Source organism: Pogoniulus pusillus, chromosome 3 (assembly GCF_015220805.1).
Source record: "Pogoniulus pusillus isolate bPogPus1 chromosome 3, bPogPus1.pri, whole genome shotgun sequence".
NCBI lineage: Eukaryota > Metazoa > Chordata > Aves > Piciformes > Lybiidae > Pogoniulus > Pogoniulus pusillus.
Genome location: NC_087266.1, coordinates 11,531,484 through 11,545,219, shown reverse-complemented (window position 1 = coordinate 11,545,219; position 13,736 = coordinate 11,531,484). Strand labels below are relative to the sequence as shown.

The 13,736-nt window shown below is 44.1% G+C and overlaps 1 protein-coding gene across 3 annotated transcripts in view; it reads left to right on the top strand.

Annotated features, from left to right (window-relative positions):
- The first annotated feature begins 2,041 nt into the window (after nt 1-2,041).
- Nucleotides 2,042-13,736, top strand: part of SESN3 (sestrin 3) — a 50,999-nt gene continuing 39,304 nt past the window's right edge. For all 3 annotated transcript variants that reach the window (XM_064170226.1, XM_064170219.1, XM_064170213.1), the window contains exon 1: nt 2,042-2,242. In XM_064170226.1, the coding sequence (XP_064026296.1) occupies nt 2,144-2,242 (99 nt within the window). In that variant the 5' untranslated portion in view covers nt 2,042-2,143. The remainder of the gene's footprint in view (nt 2,243-13,736) is intronic.

Here is a 13,736-nt window from a genome sequence, read left to right as displayed (position 1 = left end):
AAACCATTCTCTTCCCTAAGTTTTAATCTTGCTACCATCCTTGCCAATGGCTTGGAACCAGATGCTTTGGCAGCAAATGAGTCAGTGATCTTGAGGCAGAGTCAACTCTCCATTGCTAGTAGCTACAATGACTGATCCTCTTCTGCTTCTTTCAAAACTTCTCATTTCAAATAATGTTATCATATAGTTCAGCAAGATATAAAAATCCATTTACATAACTTATGGTCTTTTTACTTACGTTTTAGTATTACGTTCAGGTTAGATGATGGAATCCAACCAGTTTGTCTCTCTTTCATGACTTGTTTTAATAGCACCATGCTGCTGCATGTGAGATTCAGATACAGCACAGCCAGTCCCTTCGCTCAAACAACTGCTTTCTCATGTTGAGATGTCGGTTCTACCACACTGTCTGGAAAAAAAACTCTCTTCCATTTATTTCTTTCCAAGCATTTTGTATGGCTGCCTGTGACTTCAACATTTGGATGCATTCCACACTGAGCTGACTGGCAGTAGCACAGTCCACAGAGCACTCATCTGCTGATGGCAGTGCTGCCTGAGGAAAAGATCTCTTTGGAAATGGATGAAACAAGGACGGAGCAGGGTGTTGCTGTGGATGGGGTTTTACTTGCAAAGTCTGATCCGAGAAACTTTTCTGTAGTTCTCAAAGACAGATCTAGGTTCAATTAGTCCCCTTTAAGAGATGTAAATTATGAATTGCAGTGTGCCCTTTACAATCAGCCACTTGACTAAATTATATAACGCTTTGTTTTCCAAAAATAGAAAGTATTCTCAGGAAAAGCAGATCAGAGCTCTCAGGGACCTCATTTACCACTGCTTTGCCAGGAGATACTTTGAAAACAATGCAACGCCCCAAATCTTCTTTGAAATTTCACAGCATTATAACGTTGTTTCTGTAATGAAACCAAATCCTTCCCCACCACCACCTTTTAAGCCAGGAATTCTATGCTTGACATTTAATAAACAAGCATCTATTGATGCCAGTGGGACTACTCATGAAGTTCATATGTGAATATTTAAAACCTAAAGCACACAAACAAGGAAAACTGCAGTGACACCATGATATGGGGGGGAAAAAAAGTTTATATCCCAGCTATCCAAGGCTGCAGATTATAGATTTGTCTTTGTGTTAATTATACACTCCATCTCTGTGCATTAGCATGGAGCCTAGAAAACCTGACTCATCATTTCTAACAATCCCGGCGACCTGAGGCAAACACAGAGGTCCGCATGCGCGATCCAAACCTTCCCAACTTCCCCTAAAGCAAATACTTAATCCTGTTGTGCCTGGCAGCAGGGCAGCGTTGCCCCACATGTGCCAGCCGCCGCCTCAGAGCGGGCGCTTCGCAGAAAGCAGTTCTTGCTCCGGTACAGGCAGCTCCGGACGCCGCCAGTTGGCCGGCACCACCGACCACCCTCACCAAGATTAAGGGACCGTGGCTTTGGGGATGGGGAACCCCGGGAGGACAGGCACGGCCTGCGCCTGGCCGCAATCAGGGTGGCAGGCTGAGGCTTGCAGCTCATCACACAGGTGAACCCTCACCCTGCTCTGCTCCGCGCCCCCAAACCTCGGCCCCGATAAGTCCCAGGGGACTGGCCGTGGCCGGCAGGGGTAGCCGAGGCCCCCAGCCCGGCCCCCAGCCCCGCCCGCAGCTCCCCCACAGCTCCGCCGGGTCAGAGGCAGAGCCCTCAGTGCCTCGTTTGCATAGCGCCTGCTGACGCACACCATTGGCCAGCAGAAGGCACACGCCGGAGCGAAGGCCCCGCCTCTCTCCTCAACGCTGCCCAGAGACGCTCTTGGCCCCGCCCCCTCACGGCAGTGTCCACGCCTCTTTCCCCGCCCCCTCTGAGAGGCTGCCTGGAGATGGGAGCCGCAGAAAGCTCTACCCATTGGTCGGCCGTAGGCGGCCTTCAGGATTGGCCGAGGACAGCGGCTGGGGGCGGGGCGGCCCGCGCGGATTGGCGAAGCGCGCAGGGGTGTGCGCAGGGGGCAGCGGCCCGGAGCGGGGTGCTGGGGCCGTGGCTGGAGGATGGGGGCGACCGGCGGTGCGGGCTGCTGAGCGGCGCGCAGCTCTCTTGCCACTTCCCCCTTCCACACCCGGCCAGCGCCGCACTCCCTGCCAGCATGAACCGGCTCGGCTCTGGCCCCATGGGCAGCTCTACCGCCGCCTCTGCCGGCGGCCAGTACCGGGTGTGCGGCAATTGCCGGAAGGTGCCGAGACAGGTACCGGGGTGGGGGGCTTCGCTGCAAGGCGGGGGGAGCCGAGGGGCCTGCGGGAGGCAGAGAGATAGAGAACTGTAGGAGAGATTAGAAGAGGAGGGCGATGGGGCAGAGACTTTGGGCCTGAGGGATAGTGACGTGAGGAGATCCGGGCCATAGGGCAGCTGTGGGTCGGGGGGATGCATAGGGGCGCAGTGGGGAACTCTGAGCTAATGCGTCCGGGGCTATGTGGCACCTAGGACGGTGTGTGGGGAGCGTATGGAGCCTGCCAGGAGGTGAGTACCTAAGGGATGTGGAGTGGGGGGCAGAGGAGGGGTACAGGGTGCAGGGGGCACTGCCGTAGGTGTGCTGGGGGTTGCCGAGGGGCTGCCAGCTCCAGCACCCCTATTGCCTCCTTCCCCCTGGGACGGTTGTCCCTTGCCCATGCACTAGGCTGCCCAGTCCAGGATTTGGGGGTCACCGTCACCTGGCCTCCCCGATGCAATGGTGGGGAGGAGAGGGTTTGCCTTGGGGCCCAGCCGTGCTTGGAAAGTTTATTAACGTATTTCACCAACAAAATTCATCACCGCCATCTCCGTCAAGTCTTTGTGCGGCGGCATCCAAAATAAGCGCTTCAAAAACATGCCCCCCCCCCCCCCCCCCCGCCACAAACCACCAAAAAAGTCCCTGCTCCCCCAATCCAGTAACCCCCATCCCTACGGTTCTTAGGGGACCCTCTGTGCGTCGGGAGGAGGGCAGTCGCCTTACCACCTCCTCTCCACATCTGCATAACGGGAGTATTAGTTGGAGGTGCTCTTCGTTTGTCCGGTGCAAATGAATTAAAATTGCTGAGCTGTGCAAACGCGCCGAGCCTGAGCTCCCAAGAGGAGAGCGGTGCCGGGTTTGGTCTGATTTTAATTCAGTCTTTCCCGATGTATTTTGCACCAGGTTGGTTCTTGCTACGCTAAGAAAGCCTGTAAGTCAATGAGCTCAAATATTTGCGCTCTTTGTCCAAAAACTGTTTTTCTTCCTCTGTGGGTCAGGCCAAGTGCCAATCAAAGTTGTTTTTCAAGCCTCTCTTCCCTGCAGTAGGACTGCTTTTTTTCTTTCTTCTTCCTTTTTTTTTTTTTTTTTTTTTCTTTCCAAAGGGTTTGGCTTTTGGAAAGGAGGTGTGTGTTTAGGAGAGGGGGGGAGGAGAAATGTTAAAAATCGGCCAGAGAGAAGCAGGTCTTAAAAATCATGTTTCTTGAATATTTTAATGGCAACAAAATCTTATTAAATGTGCATACTTGGTATGTGCAGTTATTTTTTTCCATAAACTCTTGGATCATGTTACAGTTGATACTTGGTGCTCAGCTCTTAGCTCAGCTTGTGAGAAATGTAATGGATCAGAGGAGCACACATCAGCAGAGTCTGATGTTTAACCATTTCGTTGCAGGCTCAAATCCCTTCTCAGCTTTGCTGCTCTTATTGCTTTAAGAAAAGTACTTAAAAGAGGAGTTCTGCAGTCTTAAAGCCTGAAACAGCCTCAGACTTGACATACGTCTACAGCCATACAAATTAACCAGTGCCAAATATGCCTGTGGAAAAAAGCAGGGAGGGAGCTTGCATTATTCTGCCAAATAATCAAAATGTTTTGTTGACAAATAAAGCAGTGCTTGGCAGCACTTGGAGATCTAAAATTAAATTTAAATTACTGAATTTTTTGAAGCCATAGTCTCATCAAGCTGGGTAGGTCTTTTATTTTGTGTACCTCTTTAATATTAGGGAGGGGGATGGACAGGGCTGGATGCTGCTTCTCTGGTTAACAGGAAAATTGCAGAAGTAGATTGCTTTTTTATCTTGGGTTTTGGAGGTTTTTTTTTAGCTTAGGGAGAAGGATGGCAAAACATAGGTACCTAGGTACCTATTTAGGTCTGCTGGGGAAGGCAACTCACTGCTATCTTGCTGGGTCTGCTGGGGAAGGCACCTCTCTGCTATCTTGCTGTGTCTGCTGGGGAAGGCACCTCACTGCTATCTTGCTGGGTCTGCTGGGGAAGGCACCTCACTGCTATTTGCTTTGTCTGTGGTCATTTCAACTACTTTCTTTGCAAAATTGGAGGAAGAAAAAGGGAAAGAGTGACAGCCCAACAGACCCTTCTAGAAATATAGGGGTATTGTGCTTGCAGTGGTTGTACTAGGGCATCTTTGCATCTGTGTTTTAGGCTGCATAATAAAAAACATAAAGCTTTTGGTTGCACTCAGGGTTATTTAAAAATTGGTATAATAAAAACTGCTATAAACTTTAACCTTCCACACTGCCTTGGCAAGCATGCAAGTAGAAAACAGGACCAAAAAGAAAGGCTTGGTGGAAGTGAGATGCAAATTTGACCTGAGTTTCCGAGTAATAATCTTCAGATAAGTGCTGCCTCATCTGTTCTTTTGATGGTGTGGGGATTTTTTGAATTCTCATGTGACAATACAGTGGAAAAATGATTGGGCTTAAAACATGTTGAATCTCTTCTGCCCTCCTCAGTCTTAAGTGTTTATTTGAAGGCACTTGAACATTTGTGGTTTAGGTAGTGCTCTTGAGAGAATTCTTAAGGGGCAAAGCAAGCTTTCTACTCAGTGGCATATTATGAAATCTGAAATAGTCTGGCAGGTTTTTGGATTCTCATGGGTGAAGGTAAGTTTCTCTTTCAGCAGGGGAACAGGAAAAGCTAGATGCAGTGCTTTAGATTTTGGCTAATTTCAAATGAACCCCAAATTAGGTTTTATTATGTAAAGTTCTGTTAGGATAGCATTAGAAATTTAATGAGGATCCATTTGTTAAACTTGTGTATGAGAAAGGCTTCTCATATGAAAAAGACACAATTTTTTATTTGGTTTATTGTTACAGAACATTTAAAATAATCTGATCTACAGAGCAGAACAATTGCTCCTAATCAGAAGGGCTTAAGCAGTCATGGATATGAATGCTACATCATTGTCTTAAGTGACAACCAGTGATAGGTGATGCTGTTTTGGATTTGGCAAGTGAGCTTGTTGAACAGCCAGCCAAGGCTAATGCTTTGACTCAGCTTAAAGTAAATGGAAGAATGAGCAAAATGAGATGAGTAGCTCTGGTTCATGGGATTGATGGGCAGGCTTTGTAGCAAAACTCTGACACAGCAGTAGGGGAAGAGTGTTTAAAGCAGCATAGAGGGCTACTAAGGCAAGTCCTTCCTAGAAGTGATCAAGAGTTGCTGCCATTGCAGTAACAAGGACAGCCTCCAGGTCTCATGCTTGAAAATCCTGCAGTCTCTGGGCAGGAGTATCCGTGGGGTATAAATCTGGAGGCGGTCTAGCACCTGATGGAAACTCAGGGATCTCCTGATGAAACAAAATCAATAGCCCAAGCATCAAGGAGAGAATGTATAGGAAGGACTTGGATAAGTAACTGCTTCAGGAAAGCTTTTGAATAAGCAAAAAGTCTTCAGAGGATGGAAAAATTCTGATAGGTAGGAACAGGGAGAGTCTGCCAGCTGTTGAAGCTTAGTTGTGAATTGCAAAGCATATTAAGGAAGAGTTGCTTTTACATGTACGTACAAGTCAGTAGGATAAAAACAAAGATGGGTATGAGTGTTGTTCCAGCATTAAATTATTGGTTTGTGTTAGATTTCAGTGAGGGAGATACAGGGGCAATGGCCAAATGAGTGATGGGGGAGTGTGGTTTCTAAGCATCCGTCGCTGTTGGCAGGGTGGAAGTGAGCCCAGTCTAGCTGACGTGCCTGGCTTGACCCAGCGCTCTGTGCTGGAAGCCCAGATAAAAGTGTATGAAATCCAGAGTCTGTTCATGTTTTTCACAGACCTACCCAACCAAGGTCATCCTGTGAGAGGGAAATAGCCATCAATATGGCAAACTTAATTTTCAGCACTCCTTGTTTCCCTGTGCCAATCTCCTTCTTTGAGCATGAGTCTCAGTAGTACACAAGTTGCTGAAGCAGATTCTGACAGAGGAGCATACAGATACATGAAAAAAAAATTACATAGTACCACCAAAAGTAGGTCATGCTAGACTAATGCAGTAGTTTTGTGTTGATAAGGCATCTGCTAGAGTGTCATTTTCCAAAAGCTTTGGATGGACTAACACTAGACTAATTTGTTAAGCATCTGAAGTAACTGGAAAGGTTGAACTCCTTGGTGTGGTAGCAAGTTGGCTCATATTCAGCTTTGGGATTTGCTAACACAAAATACTCTATCAAAACTTGTAAGTGAGTTTGGGCAAATTCATAACAGAAAGATGAAATGGGACCTGTAAACAGGAAATGGCAATGCTTTCTGGTGCAGTTTTTGTATGCTTTGCTGGATGTTGCATGTCTGCTGTTGCACTGTGGCAGTAACAGGTCACTAGGCAGTAGGGACCTTTGGTCCAGTGCATTTTGTCAGTTTTTCTGTTCCTGGTAACTACAGGAGATTGGTAACTGATGCGAGCAGGGATGGTGGTGGGCTATGCTGAAAGGAGAAGTCACTCTGCTGAGAGTGGGTTTTCAAAGGATCACTTGAACCAAATCTGGTTTAACAATGTTCCAAATGGCAGTGAGAGCCTGACTGTTTCTGACAGAAATACACATGGCAGAAGTGGGGAATGTTGTTGGTCTGGGGAAAGAGCAGAACATTTCCTAGCAATGGGAGTCCTTGACCGTTGGCATACTTAGAAGTAAAGTAGTGAAGCCCAGTGATATAGAATCATAGAATCAACCAGGTTTGAAGAGACCTCCAAGATCATCCAGTCCAACCTATCCCCCAGCCCTATGAAATGTAGGAGTTATAGGCTTAGCTATTTCTTGCTCATAATTTGTTTTAAGAGTTGCTCTTTGGAAGAAGCAGGGAGAAGGATGTTGGTGTGCAGAGGACCAGCAGACAGCCATCACCCTGCTGGGCAATGTTGTTGGAAGAGCAGACCCTAATCTGACAGGTGCAGGGGATTGCTGGTTGGGTGATGAGAGAAAGAGAGTACTGATTTTGCAGAAGGAGACCAAAAGTCCTATTTTTTAGTCCATCAGAAACAAAGGCTGAGAGGGCATGTGATCTGTGTCTGTAAATACATCTGGTGGTAAGAGCTGGTAAGAAGGTGGCTTAAAAGTAGGTGAATGTAAAGTGGTAGTAAACACATTTAGTCTGGAAGATTGAATTGTCCAGAGATGTGAGGCTCTGGAAGAGTTTGTTTCTAGGTCTGGTGCTGTCAAAAAAAAGCACCATCTTTTAAGACAGAAAAATGTGTGCACATCCTTAACTGATGCAGTACTTACAATAGCACTAGCCTAGGCTCAGGGACTTGAGGTCATACCCCCAAAAAAACCCAACCCCCTATAAAAAGACACATTCACTTCGTTGTTCTGTGTGGGCGAATAAGAAAGTAGCCCAAAAGTGAACCAAAAATAGTCTAATGTCAGGTCTCATAATCCCATGTAAGCTAAAATATGTGTCACAGTGAGTCATGAAGGTGCACGGAGATGCTGTTACCTGTTCTGTAGAAATGAAGAGGCCTTTCAAGGACACCTCCACTGTTTTGAGTATAGTCAAGCTAGTTCCATCTGTTCTGAACATAGGAAGATGAAAATTGGTGTGCCTTTGCTTGGAAAACACCTTGGGTTTTCCACAATGCACCATCTGATCTGGTTTGTTGTTTTGGGTTTTGGGTTTTTTTTGGGGGTATTGGATTTTTTTGTTTGTTTGTCCATTTTTTGGGGGTTTTGTGTTTGTTTGTCCTTTTTGGGGGCGTTTTGTGTTTGGGTTGGTTGGTTTCATTTGTTTTAGTTGCACTGTTTGATTTGCTGTAGAAATCTGACCAACAAACTGGTCTGTCACAGAGAATCTTATTTTGTACAATCAAATTATGTTTTCCATAGTTCCACCACTTAATAATTTCCTCATGCAGTAGCTGTGTTAATTTATGGTTGCTCAGATAGCTTTAAATCTCTGAGGTGCCTCTTCCTAAAGGAGTTCTCAAAGTGATTTGCAAACTCTGACGTGAAAACCCGACTCTGTGTTTGTTCTAATTCTGGCAACTTTCTGTTGTGTAAAATGTGGTGTCTGTCTTCAGTGTTCCTTCAGTGTTTGCACCTTCCAGTCACCAGTTTCACCATCATGAAAACAGTTTGGGTCACTCTCCACTATTCAATCCTGTTCACAGCTGGAGTGAGAAAATTGAACTTTGAAGGTTCAAAATGTAAAGCTGTATACCAAGAACGTTAACCTCATCCTTTAGGAGAGTCAAGATTATCAGCAACATCCCCATCACTCTCTTGTTCTTTCTTTTTCTGGAAAGATTTGGTTTAAAAAAGAGAAACTATCAAAGAACAGGATTCTTCCCTGTGAAATAAATGCAGTGATAAACCAGTGGCTTCTTTCCTTACTCATCTTCCAGAGTTTTGCAGTAATTTATATTTTCTCAGAGTCTGGCCTTTTAAATAATTATTCTCCCATCCCTCTTGCTTCATTGCCTGGCATCAGAGAGTGCTCTTCCTTTCTGCAGGTGTATGCTGGTCTTAAGGATTCCTGTGTTCTTCCATTTTTGCCTTTAAAGCTAGTGTAAAAAAAATTTCCTTGTATCTTATGTGCTGCAAAAGAGAAGGCAGAGCTTTGAAATTTTCATTAGACCTGTAATGAGAGTGGCATGAATGAAGTGAACCCTTGGTGAAGGATGCTGTTTTGCAATGAGAGGCTGTAAGAGGTGGCCTTGTAGGAACTGTACTCGTTAGAATAGTCACTTTTATTTAGAAAACAGACAAAACCATCACAGGCCTCCCTGAATTGCAGGGAGGGAATGGAAGCAAGAAAGCAAAGGAAGCGAGGAGGAGGCTTTTCTTCAAAAGAAACTTTGAGGTTTAGTGTTGGGAATGAGTTAGCCAAACGTGGAGGTTATCCTCCATTAAGACTCGCTGCTGCTGCTGTGTGCTGTATTAGCCAAATTGCAGGCTGAGGTTTGAAGATACAGACTCTAGCATTTGCTTTAAATTTATGCATGTTACTGAACTGGTGCTTAGAATTTGACATCTTTTTAAATGAGGTTGTTTTGAAATCTGAAAAATTATCTATGGGTTGTTAAGCTTCCTTGGGAAGAGGATGGAAACATTTCTCCCCCCATTGAAGAGAGAGATGCTAATACTTGTTTGGTTCTTTATTGGAACCTTTTTTTTTCCTGGCTACAGAGATTTGAGTAAGAGAAGATAGTGGTAAAATTCTCCCCTGACTTTGCATAGGTAGGGAAGTTGGTCTGAAGATTGTATTATCAATTTCCATTTCTAGGGCTGGAGAATAAGGAGGGATTGCATGCATAGTTTACTTGACCAGGCTGAATATTAGTTTTGTTCTTAAGTGGGTCAGGATAGACAGGGGGAAAAGGGGGTGTTTTCAGCAGAAAAGAAATTCAAATTGTCAGGAGAGAGGACTCAGTTAATGAGAATTTGCACATCATCAGCTTAGGAAAAAACCTGTATGGAAATAATTTATGCTGTTTAATTTCTCTGTTCTTTGCAGGTGTTCCTGTTTGTATGCAGAGGTCCTTCCCATTGTTGTCTCTGCAACACAGCCTGGTAGTCTGTGCACTTTTAAGTACAAGCTATAGGGAGCATAATGCAGATGACTCAAATATGTGAAATTCCATTACAAGGACATGGGGATGTTTTCTACAAACAGGGTTTTCCTGACTGGTTATCTATCAGTCAGTCAATTGAATGTGTTATGGATAGTTCAAGATGCTTTTGTAGGAATCTCAGTATGCCACTCTAGGCAAACTGCTGATGGTAAAGGAAGGGGGAATTGATTTTAAATGTCTCCCTTAACCATTATTTTCAAATTTCTATTATAGGATACTTCTTGCATATCAGGCATTGGATAACTATCAGTTGGGACAAAATACCAGTGTAGTTGGTAGTTAATATTACAGGTATGGGACATTAAGAATCTAGTTTGTGCTTGATACAAGCCACATCAACCACTGATTTATTCAAGTGTCTTCATTCTCACATCTTACTCAAGTTGAGAGTAAGATATTTTGAAGCATGGGCTTTTTTTTTTCTTCTAAGGCAGAGTGTTTGTGGCAGTCAAGGACATAAGTTAGGGAGGGGCTGAGCAGGGTATGCAGGGTAGGAGACAGAAGTTTGTGCTCATAGTCTAGGCAGACATCTTAAGCCTTTCCTGAAATCCCTGGTTACCTGAAATAGAGTAAGATAAATAAACCAATGCAACCTCCTGATTAAACACCTATTTTTCTTCTTATTAATGACTCTCTTGTATTTCTGTCGGGGTAAACACCTTACTTTGTTAGAATGACAATGGATATCTAATGGGTTCTCAGCCCAGCACCCAACTTGATTATGGAGTACCCTTTCTCAGGGAATCAGGTGGGGGAAAAGTAATGAGCGGAATATGAAGTTTTCCTGACTTTGTATGTTGTAAGTAGGCTGGAACTGAAGTGACAAGCCCACATCACACAAGAAATAAGTCTCATGAACTGGACTTGCTCCACGTTGTGTGATTGTGTGTGGATGTGGACCATCCTTTGAGTTGTGGTTTAAGTCTTCCAACCTACAGAAATGTTAAGTTGACATTTCTGAAGGCGAGGAGAAACCATGTTCTTGAGAATTACATGGAGCCATAGGGTCTCTCTTACCTTTTCAAATGCAGAACACATTTGAAAGAAAAATAAAAGGTGACTTTAAAATCATGCTTCCAGCTATTCAGAGTGAGTGGGAAACTTGTAAATACAATCAGTTGCTGCACTTCAGCTTCAAAGTGCATAATTGTTTATCCATTTTAAAACACATTAAATTTTAACAGTTTTGACAGGGAACTAGAGACAATTGTGAATTCTTCCAGAGTCAGTCAGTACTTCAACAGATCAATTAAATTCTTCCTTAGAAGGCGGGAATGGTTGCAAGGATGGCTCCTCACTTAATGTTTTCACACAAAAATGAACATTAAATGTGATTTGGGCATTACTTGGGAATTAAGAATTATTGCTTCTGAGCAGTTCCACATAACCTGAGTAAAGCAGATTTATGTTGATGATAGGAAAGAAGTACTAGCTGTCTTGCTGTAAGCTATTCTTAGAGCAGTACAGAGATGCTTACTCAAAACCATCTTTTATCTGTCTCTGGTCTGTTTGTTACTGCATTGGATTTGCTCTGGCTGATACCAACAAAACAATTGAAAGCCAGCATATGTTCTCTTTTCTGTATGCACTGTGCAGTTAAAAACTATTTAATAAGCCAGTATCTTAACAGCACTGAACCTAATTTAATGGCACATGCTTGTAAATATGTTTAATATGTTCTGCTTTAGCATGTGGTGACGGGAATATAGTTACTTTATTGGCTAAAATATATCTGGAGGGGGTTTGGCCATATGGTTCTAAATCTGTTTTAATGTAATTATCCCTATTAACTAAAAAAAAAAACCCAAAAAAACCCCTCCATCCAAGTTGATTGACATTCTTCTTAGTAAAGCACCCTTGTTGCTGATTAGAGGTGTGGAAATAGTAATTTGTTCTAGCATTTAGAAATTTGATTAGCCCTCTAATGAAATGGAGCGCCTACACGCTGTCTAAATACTCTACCTGACACCAGCTGGATCTCATCCAGCATGGAAGAACACTTGAAATGTTGCTTTGCTACAATATGTTTTGTGTCTTGAAATATGCTCTGCTGCCTGCATGCAAATACCCACTGGCTGTTGAGCGTGCAGAGTGAACCTTGACCCTCCATGAAGTCAACATCAGGATTGGATTATTCCTCTGAGCACTCGTTGCCTTACTGGTATAACTAGCTTAGCGTTAGAAAATTAAGGCAGCTGTTTGTGTGGAAGCATCCATGCTGCCAACTGCAAACTGGACTTCAGAGTGGCTGCACACATACAGTATACAAAGTGTAAAAGTGTGTGTGAGGTAGAAACCTGCCGTTGAAGTTGACAAATTGTCACTGTTCTTGCAGAGTAGTACATTGGTAACAGCATAGAATCATAGAATCAACCAGGTTGGAAGAGACCTCCAAGATCATCCAGTCCAACCTAGCACCCAGCCCTATCCAATCAACTAGACCATGGCACTAAGTGCCTCATCCAGGCTTTTCTCCTCTCCACCACCTCCCTGGGCAGCCCATTCCAATGGCAAATCACTCTCTTTGTGAAGAACTTCTTCCTAATATCCAGCCTAGACCTACCCTGGCACAACTTGAGACTGTGTCAGACTTATAATTGAGGATTGCAAGTCAAAGCACCACTTCTCTCTCCCTGTTACAAGCTGTCTTGTTCTGTTCCACCAAAGGTTGACTCGAACACCCACTGGGTGCCGTGGCAGCTGTTCTAGCACTCAAGTTTTAAGTCCTCTTTAAATCAATTTCAGCAGGTTTTGCTCAAGCACTACTGTTAGAAAACTGAGTCAGGGCTGTTCTTTAGCATTCTGCCGTGGAAATACAGTGCAGGGGAAACTTCCAGTCCCTAGTGGTAGGAAACACATTAAAAGGACACTTGGGATGCATAAAGTTCCTTAGTCAGTAGTTCATTTTGGCTGGTCAGCTGCTCCCTTTGAAATACAGACAATAAACTCTAATGCCTCTGAACTAGGATGAGATCTAGCCCTTTTGTCTTTATCCTTACAGATTTTAAAATACTCTGTTTCTCCACCATATTTAATATTTTTACTTTTTCAGTCTCCACATTTAAACTAACAGAGTGAACGTGTTGGGAGGTGGAGTAGATGATCTCTGAGGTCCGTTCCAACCTAAGCTATTTTGTGGTTTCTGTGAACTCCCATTAGTTTTTTGCTGCATTAATGCTTTGTGAGACTTCAGTAATTTTTCTTTTTCATCTTCCCTTCCTCCCAGAGAACCCAAACAAACTGTTCAATTACATACAGCAATTTAAGTTTCGTGTTACTGGGGAAAGATTGGATGAGGCATTAATGTCAGGGATCATGCAGGTAGAACCTGCTTTGAGATAAGTTACTTATTCCAGCAATTTAAAACCTGTTGTCTCGCTTCAACGCTGCTGCTTCGCAAGTAGTTAGAAGAAAAGGTCAACCATAACGTAATTAAATGCTGGAGGAGCCTGCAGCTGGCAGTGCAGTTCTTCAGGGAAGATGGAGCTTGGCGCTTGTTATACCTGAGCAGAGGAGGAGTAGACAGTTGTCTGCACCAAAGGAGGGTGTGCTGGAGCCGCCTCTTACACTGGGCTTAGAAAGGCAAAATGGGAGTGAAGATGGAAGGAAGGTTTCCCTCCATGCTCCTGCCATTTAGGTCACTTATGTCAAAAGTGTTAGATAAAGCTGTAGTTACTTGACCTATTTATCCAACAGAAGCTTGCAGCACAAGCAAAAGCAGTTTGACTATCTAGGGCTGTTGCTACTTTGTATGGGACACTCCTTTGGGTTAAGTTGTGCCTCATGAATACTTAGAAGCAACATCCAGCTATCCAGCATGAGTAATCTGTCTTGTTTGAGAAGCTTAAGTCTATGGCTTTGGTGTTTGTTTCACATAGAAGTGGGAATATCTATTGCCAG